This window comes from Amphiprion ocellaris, chromosome 10 (genome assembly GCF_022539595.1).
Source record: "Amphiprion ocellaris isolate individual 3 ecotype Okinawa chromosome 10, ASM2253959v1, whole genome shotgun sequence".
NCBI lineage: Eukaryota > Metazoa > Chordata > Actinopteri > Pomacentridae > Amphiprion > Amphiprion ocellaris.
The window spans coordinates 18005418-18023866 of NC_072775.1; the positions used below are offsets into that span (position 1 = coordinate 18005418).

The 18449-nt window shown below is 38.4% G+C and overlaps 1 protein-coding gene and 1 long non-coding RNA gene across 2 annotated transcripts; one reads left to right on the forward strand and one right to left on the reverse strand.

Annotated features, from left to right (window-relative positions):
* Positions 1–1058: 1058 nt before the first annotated feature.
* Positions 1059–10858, reverse strand: LOC118471423 (uncharacterized). The gene is made up of 4 exons (XR_008602934.1): positions 10807–10858; positions 10563–10657; positions 4377–4477; positions 1059–2537 (listed from the first exon to the last, which is right to left on the reverse strand). It is a non-coding gene; the product is annotated as an uncharacterized LOC118471423 (long non-coding RNA).
* LOC111579928 (tetratricopeptide repeat protein 39C-like) lies at positions 7401–16455 on the forward strand. The gene is made up of 14 exons (XM_023287458.3): positions 7401–7826; positions 9324–9372; positions 11855–11983; positions 12158–12272; positions 12379–12775; positions 13134–13302; positions 13419–13512; positions 13594–13701; positions 13780–13889; positions 13987–14110; positions 14223–14320; positions 14519–14623; positions 14737–14775; positions 15659–16455. The coding sequence occupies exons 1-14, from the start codon at positions 7681–7683 to the stop codon at positions 15746–15748; spliced, it is 1773 nt and encodes a 590-aa protein (XP_023143226.2). The 5' UTR covers positions 7401–7680; the 3' UTR covers positions 15749–16455.
* The last annotated feature ends 1994 nt before the right edge of the window (positions 16456–18449 follow it).

Consider the following 18449-nt stretch of genomic DNA (forward strand, 5'->3'; position numbering starts at 1 on the left):
GGGGGATTCTTCACTAATGTCTGATTTGATTTCGAAATGTTTTGTCTTTTTTATGTTTAATTGTTGTTTTTTCAAATGTGTTATCGGCTTGTTTGAAAAATTTCCTTTTCTTTCCCAATGTTTAATTTTTCAATTAAATCTTTCAAGTTTTCTTTTTAAATGTTTTACCACCTTTTAATGTTTAATTTTCTTTTTAAATGATTCATTGTATTTTCTGTTTAATTCCTATTTAAAGTTTTATTGTCTTTAAGATTTAATTTTCTAATTAAACATTGAAAATTTTAATTAAATGTTTTGTCTTATTAAAGGTTTAATAATCTAGTGAAATGTTTTGTATTTTTTAAAATGTTTATTATTATTTAATTGTATTTTTGTAAATGTTTAATATTATTCTTGTTTAAAAATATTTTTTAAATGTTTAATTATGTAAAATATTTTCTCTGTAATTTTTCATAATTTTATTTTAATAATTTTGTTTAATTTCATACATGTTTTGTATCATGTTTGATTATCTAATTCAATATTTTGTCAGTTTAATGAAATTAACCATTAAATACAATTAAATGACATTAAACTGACAAAATATTGAATTAGATAATCAAACACGATAAAAAATGTATGAAATTAAACAAAATTATTAAAATAAAATTATTAAAAATTACAGAGAAAATATTTTACATAATTAAACATTTAAAAAAATACTTTTGAAACAAAAACATTTTTTCAAAGATTTATTGTATTAAATTCTTTTTCCTTTGATTTAATTGCTTCTTGTTATGTACTTTATTTCTTTAATCTTCTTTTTCTGTCAAGATTTTAACGCCAACCTTAAAAATGAAACAAACCCTTAAATCACAATGAAAATACTTCTGTTGTCCCAATCATGAGTTAGTCAATTATTCAGTTTATCAATTCAACTTTATTTGTTTAGCACCTTTCACACAGATGACAAAACTAAACAAGCAAAGAGAAAAACTATGCTAAAACTATGATTAAAACCCAAAAACATTTAAAAAAAAAAAAAAAAAAAAAAAAAAAAGATTTAACATAATAAAATGTGTTGTGTCCAGGGGATGGAGGGAGTTTATTGAAGTCTTCTTGGGCTCACAATGTAAATCATTTAACATATAAACTTGATATTCAGTCAAAGGAAACTGGAAACTGCAGAGTGACAGAAGAAGCAACAAAATCTCCTGTTTTCTCCTTTAATGAGTCGACTCTTCTTGTGCTTTCAGACCAAAGAACTACAGACTCTTCACAACCTGCTCAAACTCTTGGTACAGGACCTCACCACACGGGTCAAGAAGGTTTCCGTCTCATTTCTACTCTGAAGCTCACCTTCTCCTGCTCAAACTACTGACAAATGTTTCTGCTGCTCTAAAGTCTGGTCTCCAGAACTTCCTAAAAACTCTCAAAGTCTCTTCTGCTGCAGGTTGCTTTGTAGAACTGTTCCAGAAAACCTCACTAAACCACATGGAGGGGCCTCAAGATAGTCGTCCAAATGAAACCGTACAAAAAACAAACTAGCACAACCCAAACGCGAAAGTCTCCTGCAGCCTACCAGAGAACCTCTGAGAACAGAGAATCAGGACAGGAACTCTTACCTTCTGGACAACCAACGTTGGTTCACAAACAAGAATATAGAATGTGTCTGACCAAAAAAATCTAAAGACTCACTACAGCCAAGATAAAGACACAACTCAGCTGCACCAAATCCACTAATCACTGCACATATTAGCACCATGTGCTAACTGTGGCTAAAGAACCACATTTACCAAGACAGCTATCCAGTACAAAGCCCTAAAACACACCAAGAAACACATTAAAGTCTATTTTACTGCTGGAAGCTGCAAGCCAACGCCTAAAGAACAAACTAAAGCAACAGAGTCAAACCCGGTTCAGTGGTGAAGGAAGCAGAGGAAATGTTTGTCTGCAGCCAAATAAAGCAGGAAGACACTGAGCTGCTCAGGTGTTCCTGATAACACCAATCAGCCACCCGGACAGCCAATAGGAACACAGCTTACTGGAAGTCCAGAGGGCTGGGTTAGTGAAGGAAATTTAATTTAAAGTTGAAGCAGAAAGTTAACAAACAAAGTTGAAAACCACCTTCCGATACCTGAAATCTGAGTTTTCACACAAAGAACACCTGAACATGTCAAACTGGTTCCATAGTAGAACCATCATTGTAAAAATGTCATAGTATGGTGTGTTGCTCAAAAAACATTGCGACCCGGCTGTCTAGGGTCGCCAAGGAGCAACACAAAAACAGGACAAACGCTGGTTTCCAGGGGGTTAGGCGGCTATTTATTTGAAAGAGTAAGTTTACAACAACACATTGCATTCACAAAGAAAAACAGCGATACCTTCATAGCAACATTTAATAAACCTAAAGCTTCCCTGTTGGCTCATTGGTGGAGTTTGTTACTGAGCATCTGAACCTTAAATCCAGTGAGACGACCATCTTCAGTCGAGGCCAGTCAGAACTTCAAGACCTTCCATCAGCTGGACCAGATGTGGCATCATCTCCCTCTGAACATCTGGATGACAGGAGAAAAGACAGAAATCAAACAGAAATACAATTTATTCACTTTCGTCATTTTATAAAAGTAGCATGAACTTTATTAAAACTTGACAATATCAGTAATGAAAGTAAATGTTTTTATCTTGTGTTGAAGCTAAATTTAAAGTCAATTTTAATGACAGTTTATCCTGAGAGGAGTGAGAATGGAGCTTTTCTTTCCTTTTTAGAATATTCCCTCAAAATATTCTGTTTATTATTGGCTTTAGAAGCATTTTTCTTTACTTATTTATTTTTAGATACCTCAGACTGATGCACTTTGCTGGTTTGCAGATAATTTCATGTACAATGACAATAAAGATCTTCTATTATAACATATTTTGCTAAAACAAGAACTGCAAACCTTCTCAACCATCTCTCAGGCTGCAAAACTCCAACTGTGACCAAGAATTATCTGATGTAGTTATTATTCTAATCTTTACTGAACCAGCCCTGGAATTAATAAAAATCTGTATATGGATATGATTTTCTCTGATGGGACCACTATGGAAGCCGTAGTAACAATTAACTATCCTTTGAAGGGAAAGATTAGGTCTTCTTCAGGTGGATAAAAAAAATGCTCTCCCTTAAAAAAAAAAAACTGCATACAATAAAGTAAATCTCTTCTGCACTGCACACATACTACACTTTTGTATAACTCTGGATGTCAGAGTAAAGGCAGACAGATCCACTGATCAGCCACAACATTCTGACCACTGACAGCTGAAGAGAACAACATCCATCATCTTGTTCTAATGCAACGTTCTGCTGGGAAACCTTGACGTTCATGTGGATGTTTGACATGTACCACCACCTAAACACTGCAGGACAAACAACCCCCTAGTCTCCATGGCAACAGCAGTCCTTGATGCCAGCTGCCACCCTCAGCAGGACAAACTTAAAACTGCTCAGGAGTGGTCTGAGGAACACAACAGAGCTAAGCTGTTCACCTGGGTTCCACACTCCCCACATCCAGATCTGATTGAGCATCTGTGGGATGGTCCAGGATCAGCCTGGTCTAGGTAGGACCCACCCTGCAACCCACAGGATCCACAGAATCCACAGGACATCCCCAGAGGTTCTGATGAACCACTGGGTCAGAGGAGTTTTAGCAGCATAAAGGGACCAACACAGTATTAGTCAGGTGTTCATAATGTTATGCTGTTATATAGTCATGCTGATTATATGATTAGTAAATGTTACCATCAATTATAACGTCCACACTGATCAGGAAAAAAAACAAACTATCAGTTCATTCAGAAACTGTGGTGTTAAACCTAAAAACACAGACCTCAACAGCAGTTTGTTTCAAAGCAGAACACCAGCTGGTTTTCACTAAAGAAGCTTTCAAAGCAACAATTAAATGACAGTTTTGTTCTCATTAAGTTCAGAGTCAGCCAAAATAATGTACACATCAGGAAAAGAAAAACTTCTATAAATATTTCATTTGTATAAGTACTTCTATACATATAGATACCTCTTTCTAAGTTTGATCAAATCACGATAACTCTGTGTCCTGTTGTACGATGTTTTCCCAACAGATGGCGCTACCCTCATGAATGGAGCATCAACAAGTGACGTCTACAACACAACAGAAATGTCTGGAAAGCCAGTGGCCACCACTTGAAGCACCTCTTGTAATTGTAGAGGCCAAAGATAACTTTTATTAATCTCGTGATGTCTGAATAAATGTGGTATTGAAATATTTATGCAAGTTTTTCTTTTCCTGATGCGTGTAAACATTATTTTGGCTGACTCTATATAATGGTTTTCTGACAGGTCGCCAGGCAACATCTTTTTATAATAATGACAAACATACCTGCATTCTACAGGAGTGATTTTCCTCATGTGCAGGTAAAGATGTGTGAGGAGTTTAGAGATGACAGGAGCAGGAGTCATCCTCACTAATTCAGCTTCCACCTAGAAACAGAAAGACCACAAAGAAACACACTGATATACTCTCAAACGTTCAACCTCACAGCCTCAAAATATCTGTTTAGGAAGTGTTGTGTTTCTAAATTCTGCTGAAAGCATTGACAGACATTCTCTTACAAGGTTGTGTAAAAAGCAGTCTGTCCTCTGAGCTACTGAGAAATTGTCCTGAACAAAGTTTCTACGTATAAATCAGCTCAACAAAAACTAAAGCCTCAGTCAGAGATAACAGGTATCGCAAATTATAAAGAACTTTCTTTACCATACAAAAACCAAACTAGCACAACCCAAATGCCAAAGTCTCCTGCAGCCTACCACAGAACCTCTTTAAACAGAGAATCAGGACAGGAATTCTTACCTTCTGGACAACCAACATCGGTTCACAAACAAGAATACAGAATGTGTCTGACCAAAAACCTCTAAAGACTCACTACAGCCAAGATAAAGACACAACTCAGCTGCACCAAATCCACTAATCACTGCACACATTAGCACCATGTGCTAACTGTGGCTAAAGAACCACATTTACCAAGACAACTATCCAGTATAAAGACGATTTTACTGCTGGAAGCTGCAAGCCAATGCCTAAAGAACAAACTAAAGCAACGGAGCCAAACCCGGTTCAGTGGTGAAGAGAAGCAGAGGAAATGTTTGTCTGCAGCTAAATAAAGCAGGAAGACACTGAGCTGCTCAGGTATTCCTGATAACACCAAGCAGCCACCTGGACAGGAGCAGGAGTCATCCTCACTAATTCAGCTTCCACCTAGAAACAGAAAGACCACAAACACACTGATATACTCTCAAATGTTCAACCTCAGCCTCAAAATATCTGTTTAGGAAGTGTTGTGTTTCTAAATTCTGCTGAAAGCATTGACAGACATTCTCTTACAAGGTTGTGTAAAAAGCACTCTGTCCTCTGAGCTACTGAGAAATTTTCCTGAACAAAGTTTCTACGTGTAAATCAGCTCAACAAAAACTAAAGCCTCAGTCAGAGATAACAGGCATCACAAATTATAAAGAACTTTCTTTGTTAACTCAGACTTTCTGCTTCAACCTCACATAAAAAGGGGAGTTTAACTCGTCAGGTGACTGAAAATGAACGGCTTGTGCAGTTCTAGATCCAAAAGTAGGATGTTTCAACTCATGTTTTACTACAAATACATGCAGTAATAAATAAACACAATGGCTGGTTGTTAGTTTATTCACTATTAATGTCATTTTATATACTGGATTGAACTTGAGCAGTGGAAGAGAGAAGGAATTTAATGAAATTATGGAGATTCAGAGAGGTAATGTTGCGCAATGTTAAGTTAAGCGTGGTTTAATTCAAACCAGCGGAATGTTAACCTTCAGTGCAGCTCAACGGGTTTCAGTTAACCTTAAAGTAAAATAACTTTTTTAAAAGCTAAAATACACAGCAGAAAAATACAAGTTGAGAAGGTCAGTCTAATAATGACGGACAGCTGCGGCAGCAACTAACACAGGTGTTCAGTGGTAAGTTAGCCACCTGTGTTAATTAGCCCGCTAGCTAACTTAGCCGCTTAGCTAGCTAACGCGTCCGGACCAACTGCTCAAACACGACAAAACACAACTCTTCACAAGTCGCTGACTTAACGTACAACAAAATAACGCTACAGGTTAGAAGTATTTATCTTCTTACCATGTTTTACTCCAAAAACAAGATCAACAGCAGCCAGTGATGCTACCAGACATGCCGACCATAGATACACAGAGACTACATACACTGGCGTGCTGTCTTCTATATTATCTATGGTCTGACCAATCACTGCTCTCTGGCTCCGCCCTCTGAGAATCTTGTTGTCCTTTGGCTCCACACTTGCTGATGACCACTTCCGGTCTCAGAAAATGAAAAAAACGGACCTTTTTTCGTTTCTGTCTCTTACTGATTTTATTTTTTTGTTATTCTAAATATAAAATGAAAATCAAAGCATTTTTTAAATTTCGTACATCCCTTTTTGATCATGAAAAGGAAAAACGCCTTGTATTTCAATTTTAATTTTTGTATTTTAAAACAAAGATCAAATAACCACTCATTTTTTGTTTTTCAATACCCGTTTCAGAACGGAATATCCACTTGCGAGATAAATACACGGACCGTGGTGGCTCAGTGGTTGAGGCAATGTATTTGTGACAAATAAAGGCTTCTTCTTACATACAGAAGAAATTTGGTTTACGTCTAATGCATTAAAATATAGTACATTTCTAAATACCCTTGACTGAACTGAGAAAATGGTAATAGTGTTAGGCACTTGCTTACCAAAAGTAATTATGTTTTTCCCAGTCTGACAGTAATACCTTTTTTTAGAAGTGCGTTTTTTAAAATAGACTATTTCTTGATGAAGAAAATAAGAAATTATCGAGAAAAAATAGGGATTGAGCGTTTCTTTATCACTACAATACTTTCTGTACAGACGGTTTTTAAAAAACAAAACTCATGCAGTGAGGCAGTATTTGCCAAAAACATGACTGTTATATGGAAAGCTAAAATGAAAAAAAAATTATTAGATCTTAATTAATTTATTTTTAGTGGTAAATGATAAAATTGCTCTAATTCGGACTTCTCACTTCAATGTTAAAGTCCTTGAATTGACCACGCCCACTCTGCCGATGCCTTCGAAGACGGTCTGTAAAATTTGCCTTACAGACGTTACACCTTATCATGGCAAATAAATGGGAAGATATCAGTAAAATTACACCACAGACAAGCTAAACGATAAGTTACGGCACATTTCATTAACTTCTAATAAAACGCAGCTAAGTTTAAGTGTCAGTGTAGCAAGGGTTCAAGAAAAAATGTGTGGTTTGTAGCCCAAATCTCGTGTCGGTTGTGTATAATCTAGTGGGAGATGTGATAATTCCGGAAGCGCGCGAAGGTAGCGTAGATCCTGTCTGCGCAGGAACACAAACCGGCGGTCGGGCGGCAGAATACGGAACAGCAACAGCAACCGGCGGTTAGCGACCAGCAGACAGACTCGTGTGCTTTAGCAGACAGTAATGTGAGCCATTAGTCTCCTCATTTTGGAATTCAGAGATGACTGCGTTTGTTCAGAACTGCGCCACTAGCTGAGACTGTCCTGACTGTAAGTAAACTAACCAGAGACACCGCACGTCCGTCCCCTCCCTCGGCCGGCCGCGTTCAGCTCCTCACCTCCAGTATATCGGGTATCTTAATGGCGGACCCGTCAGAAGCAGCGCCGGGCGCCGCGGAGGAGCAGAAGACAGAGCGGGTCAACGACGCAGAGCTGGCGCTGAAAGGAATCAATATGCTGCTCAACAATGGCTTCAAGGAGAGCGACGAGCTCTTCAGGACATACAGGTCTGTGTCAGTGTGCTTTTTGTTCGCTCAGTGGAGCAGTTCACTGGTGATGGGTGTGATGACAGGTGTAGCTAATGTCTCCAAACTTGTCATCAACCAGCATGATTATAACTAGTGGAGACACAGAGTCTTATTGTGTGTTTAGCTTCCAAATTAAAACCCAGCGTCCTCATCACGCTTGTCTGCTGTGGCACCATATAATCGGGTCACAAGCAGTATCAGTATAGTTTAATTACTCAGAGCAAACATCCTCACCCTCAACTTGTTATTGAACAGTCTACTGATTTTAATAATGCTGATCTTTATTTATGGTGACAGGCTTAAGCAGTGAGCTTTAATGTGCATGTTGTCACAAAAGACTTGCCTGACTAACAGGTTGTCATTCCTGTCATGCCAGTCACTGACTTTGAGCTTCTTTGTGCAAGTTAAGAGTGAAATGTGTGATCTTGGCCCAGTTGCACAAGTGTAGAGTGTGATTTAGTGTCCAAATAGATATTAAACTTATCCTCTAACATCCTACAGGGTCTGAACGCCCCACTCCAAGGGTGTGAGATAATCAACAGTATAGGAAAATAGGAAGAAAATAACTTTTATATACTCTCTTAAGTGTGATGTGTGTGATTTAGCAGACATTTCTTTAAATCATGCCATAACATAACTTTACAACATCAGCATCACTGGCTGATGTTAACATAAACTGGACTATATCATTACCACCCCAAACCATAAAATTTGCACAGACATTCTTGCACTGCACATCTTTGCACTTTTAAACTTTATTTTTATTTTTATTTTTTCTGTTAAAAATTTTGCCACCCTTGTATATATTGTAAATAAAACTGCTGTAACAATGTAAATTTCCCCTGGAGTGGGGAGAAATAAAGAACTTTATCTTATCTTATCATAAGAATGATATGCACTGTGACACATATATTCCACTTTCCTGTTGGCAGGATTTTGTATACCTTCCTCAGTCATGCTGTGATGCCATTATCGGGGCTGATTAACTCGAGGAAGGCTCTGCTTTCAACTTGAATGTTGATGCCATGGGAGGTCAGCTCCATGTGTCTGAACCCCTGGTGAACAGTTTAAATGTCACCTTTCCCACTAATTGCATTTAGCACTGGGTGTTATCCTGTTCTGACTGTATCAGCACATAAAGATGGAGGGAAGTGAAAGACACAAGCACAGCAACTCAGAAGGCGCTTGTAACTGGCAGTGTTAACCAGATTTCTGCTAAAGTTCCCCTGGTGGTTCTGTGAAGTAGCAGTACATCTGTGAATGAATGAAATCACCAAGTCTATGAAGGGATATCTGAACCTACTGAAAGTGCCACGTTCCTTTTGAATCAGTTTACCTTTTTTTTGACTGTCCTGTTGTGCCTCAGCTTGTTCGTGTTTTCTTAGTGATATGACAGGCTTAACATATTTTTGTTGCTTCTTAGCAGCGCCTCCCTTACTGTCACGTCACTTATCTTCCCTTTTTCTTCTGTTTCAGAAATCACAGTCCTTTAATGAGTTTCGGGGCCAGTTTTGTGAGTTTTCTGGTAAGTACAGAAGCAACATGCCATTACAGCAAGCTCCTGGTTCAGTGTGTGGTCCAAGGGCTCACAACATTTTTGAAAAGAGACTATGGAACACAGTTAGTTTCATTATGAGACTGAAGGAACTTCCTTGTGTTTCTTCAAGGCACCAAGCCAGCTTCTTTTTTTCCCCTTTTTCTTCTGGCAGTAAAGCAGACATGTGACCGATAAACACTGAATTGAGGATTTCATTGATATGGTATTTTTTCTAATCCAATTTTCGCTCAATTATGACATTACATACCATTCCTTTGACTGACGTCTTTGTCCAAAGAAACTACAATTGGTGCATTGACACTCAATAGAGACAAGAATGAGACGTAAACAAAAAGCAAGTGCTCAGGATTTTTCCTGTAAAGAAAGTAATTATTATTCATTATTTTTAAATAGTGTTTGACTACATAATCATTTTAAATCTATTCTAGTGTGGTGAAAATACAACAAGTCTGCAGTAAATTCTGTCCTTATAAAGATAGTAATGCACTGTTTTGACTGATTATGTTAGCGAGGTATTAAACTGACACCAAACAAGTTTTTTGTCTATATCTCATCAGGATGAAGTTTGTGATTGCACAATGTAGTGGTCATGGAATATTGAATCCATTGATGCTTAGATTGGTTGCCTATAAACTTAGATAGAGGCGTTATTGTCATTGAGCAAAATATAACAAAGCTTGTTAGGAAACTCACCTTGGCTTTTACCATGCGATTCTGTCCTCTAGCTGCTACAATGAAGGCTGCCTGTTCAATGTTAAAGGGTTAGCGCATTCCAATACAACAGCACCACCCACTGTGGCCTCAATAATAAACATAAAGTAGAATTATTACCTTTTTAGCAGAGCCAACAACAACTGAAAGCTTCGTACAAGTAGAATTCACGCAAGAACCAGTGTATTAGATCACACTAGATTGTATTACATTGTAGAGGTCAGGTATACCGAACAAAGTGGACATTGATTGTGCTTGAACTTGACAGTTATATTTAACTGTGCCAACACCTGACAGCATCATAAGGTCTTTCTTAGAGTAGGGAATACACATTTATAGATTTTTAAATGTACTTTTAAAAAAATAATATCAAAGATGGAGTCCAAATTAGCAGAGAAATAGGAAATGTTTGGACAGACAGGAGGTGAATCGAACCAGGAACTCACCGCTTGAAGGCATTTGTGTCCGTTTATGTGCCCGAATCACTCACCATAGGACACTCCACCACTCTGAAAGCTACTGTGACCATGTGACATTGACCCTTCAGTGACAAAGAGAGCAAGTAAAGAATGATATGCACTGTGACACATAATTGTAATCTTTCATAATTCTCCTCTCTATTTATGTAGCTCTTTTAGTGTACCTAGTTTTGCTTCGGCAAAATTCAAACAAAACAACGAACAAGCTTACCTAACCCACCTGACTCAAAGTTACCAGGCAGCTCAGCATGTGCAAAGACAAAAGAGAGTAAAATGAAACATGTTATTGAAGTCAAACTAAAAGGGATCTTTGACCTTGTTTCTATGTGCAATTTGCCAATTTGACTGCTTTAGTGTGGTGAAAGGTTGAAGCCAGGAATGTGATACCAGGATAGTCATAGACTTTACTGTGTATAATTATGCTCATTAAGTTAGTGATTACAAATTCTATATGCTGTATAACTTTAATGATTAAATTTGCATGGAAATAATCCATTGTAAAACTGAAAGTAGACAAAAAACTAAAAGAAATAGCATGGTATTTTCCATTTAATGATTTGAGTCAATAATTTAATTTTAAAATAGATTCACAAAATGAATTTAAGCTTTTTGTGATTCCATTGACTAATGTGTCTATAATACACACTCACTCGCTATAGCTAGCTATAACTAATGCATTCAGAAGTCTATTCATTTATAAATACTAAGAGGATCAAAAATCTCAAACTTTGATCAAGGTCAATATGCACTTTTTCAAACTGTTTATGTTTCAACAGCATGATCATTTTGAAAGATGTAGTTTGTGGTGCTGCTGAACTGGAGTTTCTCTCATTTAGCAAACCCTTACTGTTATAAATAGGATGGACAAAATAATACAAATGCCTCTCAGTGTAGCTTAATGAACCTAATAAACTTACAAGTCAGTATATTTTATCTCAGAATACATTTATTTCCTGGTTTAACATTTGCAAGTTTTCAGTTTGTGTGATCATTGTTTTTTCTTATGGTCTCAGTTCTTGGTTTTTCAGTGGTCATTAGATGCAGATTCTAAATGTTTAGAAAGAAAATACAGGATTCCTTCTATGCATTTTGATATAAAACATGAACAAAAGATTTAGTTTTTCTGCATTCCATCCTTCATGGTTCATTCAAAATGTAATCTAGGATTAGACTATTTGCATCACTTAAAGAATCATGTGGCTCACACTTGCATTCAGTTTGGAGACGTATGTAAATAATGGAGTGCTTCCCTGTTGTAGAATGCAATGATGACCTTTGAAGAGGAGAAAATGCAGATGGCATTCGAGGACCTAAAGGCTACAGAGAGGCTGTGCGAGAGCGAAAACACTGGTGTCATTGAAACCATTAAAAACAAGATCAAGCGGAGTGTGAGTAACCTCTTTGTAACACTTGATGTAAAGGAATTCATATGGTATACTTAGAACAAATGCAATTTGTCTGAAAAGTAGCATTTCATGTTGGACTGTGATGTCCATGCTTGCTTGTTAGCTTTCCTGCCAGTTTGTCGTCAGTCTAAAAGTGTGTTGTATTTGCGTGGGCAGATGGACTCTCAGAGGTCGGGGGTGGCTGCAGTGGACCGACTCCAGAGGCAGATCATCATTGCAGACTGCCAGGTTTATCTTGCAGTTCTGTCTTTCATCAAACAAGAGCTGTCATGTAAGGGAACCTTAGGCATCTGCTGGCCCACTGTGAAAACTGCATATTTGTTCTTTTAAGTACATGGATAGCGTGTTTCACTGACCTCAGCTTCAATCACCAACAGCATACATCAAAGGAGGCTGGATCCTCCGTAAAGCCTGGAAGATGTACAACAAATGTTACAGCGATATCACACAACTACAAGAAGGCAGCAGAAGAAGGGCCTCTGAACAGCAAGCGATGCCATCTCCATCTCTGTCCTCCACCTCTGACCACAGTCGCTCCTCCTCACCTGGGCCAAGTCCATCCCAGAGGTCGGACGGCATCAGTCCTGAGGCTCTTGATCGGCTAAAAGGATCCGTCAGCTTTGGCTACGGCCTCTTCCACCTCTGCATCTCAATGGTGCCGCCGCACCTACTGAAGATTGTCAACCTGCTGGGCTTCCCTGGAGACCGTCACCAAGGCCTGTCGGCACTCACATATGCCAGTGAAAGTAAGGACATGAAGGCCCCTTTAGCTACGTGAGTACGTGAGTGAGTATGTTTGTGTATCTGTATTCTGGTTGTAATGAATGTAAGAAAAAAAGTATATTTTCTAGAGAAAAGAACAAAGACTCTGTGAACTGCTGTAATAGCAGACTCAGCCTCTTGCAGCATATTCTTTCCAATCCTGCCTTTTTTTATTACTAGAGTACATCACCAATATAGTTGCCGATGTACTCCTTTATTAAAATCAAGAGTGTTGACTATTGTCAAACAATATTAGTCTCACTTTGTGGAACAGTTACTTACAAAGCATCATAAATAGTTGTGATTTTGTGTCATAAACTGGAAAATCACCATATATCCCTACTTATCACAGTCTATACTTCCTTTACAGCTTGGCCCTCTTGTGGTACCACACAGTAGTGCAGCCGTTCTTTGCTCTGGATGGCACAGACACACAGGCAGGCCTAATCGAAGCCAAATCAATTCTTCACCAAAGGGAGTCTATCTATCCAAACTCCTCTCTCTTCATGTTTTTCAAAGGCAGAGTGCAACGCCTTGAGGTAAGAACATGAGAAGAATGAGCCTCATTGTCAGTTGCAATCTGAGCTATTCTCCTCACTAGGGAAACCTTAATATTGTCTCACTGTAACTCACACCAAAAAGTTCCCCTTTCTAGTGCCAGATCAGTAGTGCCTTGACGTCCTTCAGCGATGCCTTAGATCTGGCTTCTGACCAGAGGGAGATTCAGCACGTGTGTTTATATGAAATAGGTACTATCTTTGCTCTCAGATTTTTAACCAAAATACTCAGCTTTAGCCTGCATCATAATTTCTGATTGCTGAACGTTTTAGGTTGGTGCAGCATGATCGAACTGAACTACGGAGAAGCCTACAGAGCGTTTGAGCGTCTGAAGACTGAATCTCGCTGGTCCCAGTGCTATTACGCCTATTTAACTGGAGGTAAACACAGTATAGAAGAATGGGCATTTTGTGAGTCTGTATTTACTTCTAATCCACATTCTCTTCTGTGTTGTGTAGCGTGCCAAGGAGCCACAGGTGATTTGGAGGGAGCTATTGTTGCTTTCAAAGATGTTCAAAGACTTTTCAAGCGCAAGAATAATCAGATAGAGCTGTTTTCCACAAAGAAGGTGAGTAGTATGTATTCAGATGATTTTCTGTTGCATATTTGCGATGGAAAGTGCAATTACAATCAGTGATGTGTGTATGCATACACATTTTTACTAGGCTGAGAAGCTGAGGAGCCCCAGTCTATCCAAAGAACTCTGCATCCTCTCGGTGATCGAGATTCTTTATCTGTGGAAAGCTCTGCCCAACTGCTCTACTGCCAAGCTGAAGACAATGACACAAGGTAACGCACTGTAAAATATCAAATTTTTATCATAACCAGCAGATTCAATTTTGTTTCTAATTTTGTGTCTCTATTTGTTGGACATAGACAAACTATACTGCTGTTGTTGTAGTGTTGCAGGGAGTTGATGATGCTTCATGTGAAGGTCTGAAAAACCTGCTTCTTGGTGCCATAAACAAATGCCTCCATAATACCAAAGATGCCATCCAGGTACTCTCATGTCTGGCTAATAATAGAAAGTGAAGGATTTTGTATCTTGATGCATAGCATTACACACTATGCTTAACAGCTGCACTTGTAATATAGTTGCAGTTTATCCGTGTATTTAAGACACACTAATACTGTGGTAAAAATGGTGTTTTTTTTTCCCCTAAGTGTGTCATGACTGAATTTGTCCTCTTTTATCAGTATTTCCATCTGGCTGCGAAGGATGAGGTGGGTCGTCTGAGCAACTCTTATGTGCAGCCCTACTCCTGCTATGAACTGGGCTGTGTGCTGCTGAACTCTCCAGAGGCAAGTTTTATTTGTCTTTATGTATGTGTGATAAAGACAGGCTGTCTCTCTCATCTGAGTTGGTCAAGAAGTCACAGTCTAAATATTTAATTCTTTTTTTTTTTTTTTTCCAGTCTGCAGGGAAGGGTCGGATGCTAATGCTTCAGGCCAAGGTACAGTAGCCTTCTTTACTGCTTGACTTTATTACTTTATGATTTATGACGAGTTGTACATTATAATAGTCTTCATTTGCTGAGCGATGGTTGGTAATGTGTTTGATGATTTGAAGTCCTCCAACAGGCTCAGTTATTGGTTTTCTCCTGACAAAGCCTAATAAAGATCCCAAAGATCAAACTGTTGCCTTATTAAATTCAGTCAGATCAATTAGTTCAGGGTTTGGATTTTGTCTGATCTCTGCGATTGGTCAAAGGTTTTGATCAAGGACTTGAAGAAAGGGCTCAGGATGTGCTCATTGTGGTTCATCACTCTCAGACAGATCAAGACACTCACTGCCTGAGTTAGTGACAGCATACCCAATGATAGAGGCGTAAGGTTGTTGCCCTGTAGAGCAGACTACGTCTCATCCGCACTGCGCTGTCTGCCCCAGAATATCAAAGTAGTCTCTGAACACCTTTTGTAATGACAAAAAAATCCCTAGTTCCAGAGGACTTCCTCACCTTGTGCCAACTTGAGTACAAAAATTGTCTGGTGCACTGTTTAGTGCACTAGATGCAGTCTCACTAACTTGGACAGTGTTGGAGCTGTCCAGTGCAGCTGCCTTGGTTGTGTGAGTGGATTGGCAGTTGACATTGACAACGCGCAGATCTCACTCTTTTTGCTAACAGCCATCCCTGCATGACTGAGCAGATGCTCCACTGTCTGACAGGGAGGGCAGCAGTGGGATGTCTGCTTCTTTAATGGGTATGCTGTAACCTGATTGGGCAGCAGGTGCATTGATCTGTCTGTGCTGACTGCAGAGCTTGCTAGAAGGCAGAGCACGAACAATATAATATTCATTACATTCACTGCTTTTGTCTTATTTTGTGGACTGTGCAGGAGGACTATGCCGGCTATGACTTTGAGAACAGACTCCATGTTCGTATTCATTCAGCTCTCACCCCTCCGAGAGCTGCAGTCCAGCCATGAAGTTTAATCTACACCTCAGAAACCGCTGGAAGAAATGTCTTTGAAAAACGCACAAGACACATGGATTTTACACTGTTTAGTTTCAATTAATTTGTATTCATTTTCAGATTTTGAGCCAATGCATTATTTATATATGAACAGAAATGTTTCATGGAAACATGGTAGGAGGTTTTACTGATGCGTTACTGTGCTGCACAATATAAATTTGGTCTTTGTTGTTTCCATGGTTTGTTTTAAACCTCAACATTTTAAATCAGATGAAAATCTATAAATTTATTTTGAAAGGTATTGGCCATATTGCTTCCACTGAGGGACACAATTTCCTCAGATTTGACTACAAGTCAGGCCAAGTTAAGTAATGGCACATAAAGTATGACAGTCAAAGCAATTAACTTAATAACTCTGAATATGTCTTTGAGAGGCAGATATTTTTACCACCTCGCTGCTGGTTGTTGACTTTGACATTTGCTATAAAGATTTTGCTATTCATAGGCATGGGTATTTAACAGTGATTTTTTTTTCTTTTTTCTTTTTTAGCACAACCCTTTTTACCCTTGTTTTTATCTTGCATACAGGTTTTAATAAATACACATACATTGGTCCACTTCTGAGTGGCCTAAATGCACAGTGCTACTTTTTGCTGTAAGCTGGTTCTACTTTATATTTGTTATAAGATAATAAAAAGAATATAGTAAAGAAGGAATCCTGACTTTTTCTCTGTTTTAAGTAACATAAATTTAACACATGCACCACTTCAGCAACAGAACTTTTATTCTGAAGTGATATACACAATTGGCTAACAAATACCACTATGCTTTCTCTTATTAGTAATCCTGAAAAATTTAAAATAAATCCATAGTAGATTCTGCATGTCTGACAAACGCAATACTTATGTCTAATTTTTTATATATATTTTTGGATGGGCAGGTCTTTTCTAATCTTTTTGAAAAACATCAAGTTAAAGCTTTAAATCAGGGGTCACCAACCTTTTTGAACCTGACAGCAACTTCAAGGGTACTGAGTAGTACGAAGGGCACCTTGTTTCATACAAACTTCCTCAATAGCAAACTTGCGCCATCATCTTTAAACAATAATAATAATAATGAAAATAATATGTAAAAAGACTGTCTGATCACATTTATGTTAATTATTCCTTACAATAATTATTAACAACGATTTCCACAACAATGACGGTAGGAAACACACACACACACACATATATATGGAAATCTGTTTCAATATTTAAAAGTCAGAGGTATCCCATCTCTGAAACTTTTGTAAATATCGTTCTTGGCAGTTTTGTATGAATCAGCATATTTGCAGCATTTTGTTCAAAATCACACCAGTTACATTTCTGTGCAAATTATCACTTCTAACATTTTTAGGAAATCATTACCTGTCATCAAATCATGCTTCATTTGTGCAAACCACTACCTCTGTAACATTTTTGAACAATTCATGAACTCTGTCCCATGTTTGTACAAATTATCAGTTATGTAAGAAAAAAAATCAACTCTTTCAGATTTTGAAATGAATCCTATCACATTAGTACTAATCACCAGCATTTTTCACCAGCATTGCAACATTTTTAACAGATCATAACAACAAATCATTACATGTTTTCAACAAATTATATTTTCACATTTTTGTGTAATGGCACGGTGTTTTGAATGACATGTGTTACCTCTTTCTTTGTAAATGTGTGTTAGTGGGAAGCCTGGCATTGCAGATCTTATCATGTCTTACCTTTACCTTGCAGCTCACAGTTCAGATGGTTCAGTTTCCCAGTGATGTCTATTAAAAATGCAAGGGCAAGAATCCACTCAGTGTCCTCAAGCAGCGAGGTGTCTTCCTTTGGATCGCATCAACTCTTTGATTTCGGCCAACAGTGACAAAAAACGCTGCAAAACTGGTCCCCTGCTGATCCATGGGGTTTCTGTGTGTAGTAACAGGTCACCATGTTCAGCTGATAGCTCCTCCAGCAGCACCTTCAATGTCCTGGTTGTTTGGCTTTGGAGCCATTTATGATCTTCACAACACGAGTCATCACATGATCAAATCCGGCCACTTTTGTACATACATATGGCCTGCTGGTGAATGATGCAGTGGTAATGTAGGAATGTTGGGAAGTCTGGATCACCTCTGCATCGTACAATGAAGCCTGCATGGCGACCCGTCATGGAGGAGCCCCATCTGTCGTCACCGAAACAAGTTTTTCTAATGGTACATTTTTATCCGAGAAGAAACTTTTCGCCGCGTAGTAGATGTCAAAGCAGCCTTTAAGTCCCGGGCATTTCCTGTCCGTAATGCGCATACAGTCTATGTGCTACCAGGTGGCTAGTTAGCATGGAAGCTTTGTAGCGGCTAAAGTAGCATCTCTCCACATTGTGCCGCTTTGCCGACGCAACAGACGCCCCGCATATAGGACGCATACATTTATCTTTCACTGTCGTGAAAAAGAACTCTTCCTCCCAGTCATCGTGAAAATAGTGTTTTCTCTTTCATTTCTCTGTCATGTTTTGGGGGTTAAAAACCACATCTAGCTTCCCAAAGTGTCTGCGCCCGGAAGCTTCAGCAAAGAATGACGTGGTGGTTTGACATGCGCAGTGAACTTTGACTCGGACAAGGTCAAAGTTCATTTACACCGAAGACATTTTTGTTTTCTTTTTAAATTATAATAAATATTGTAATTTAAAATCTG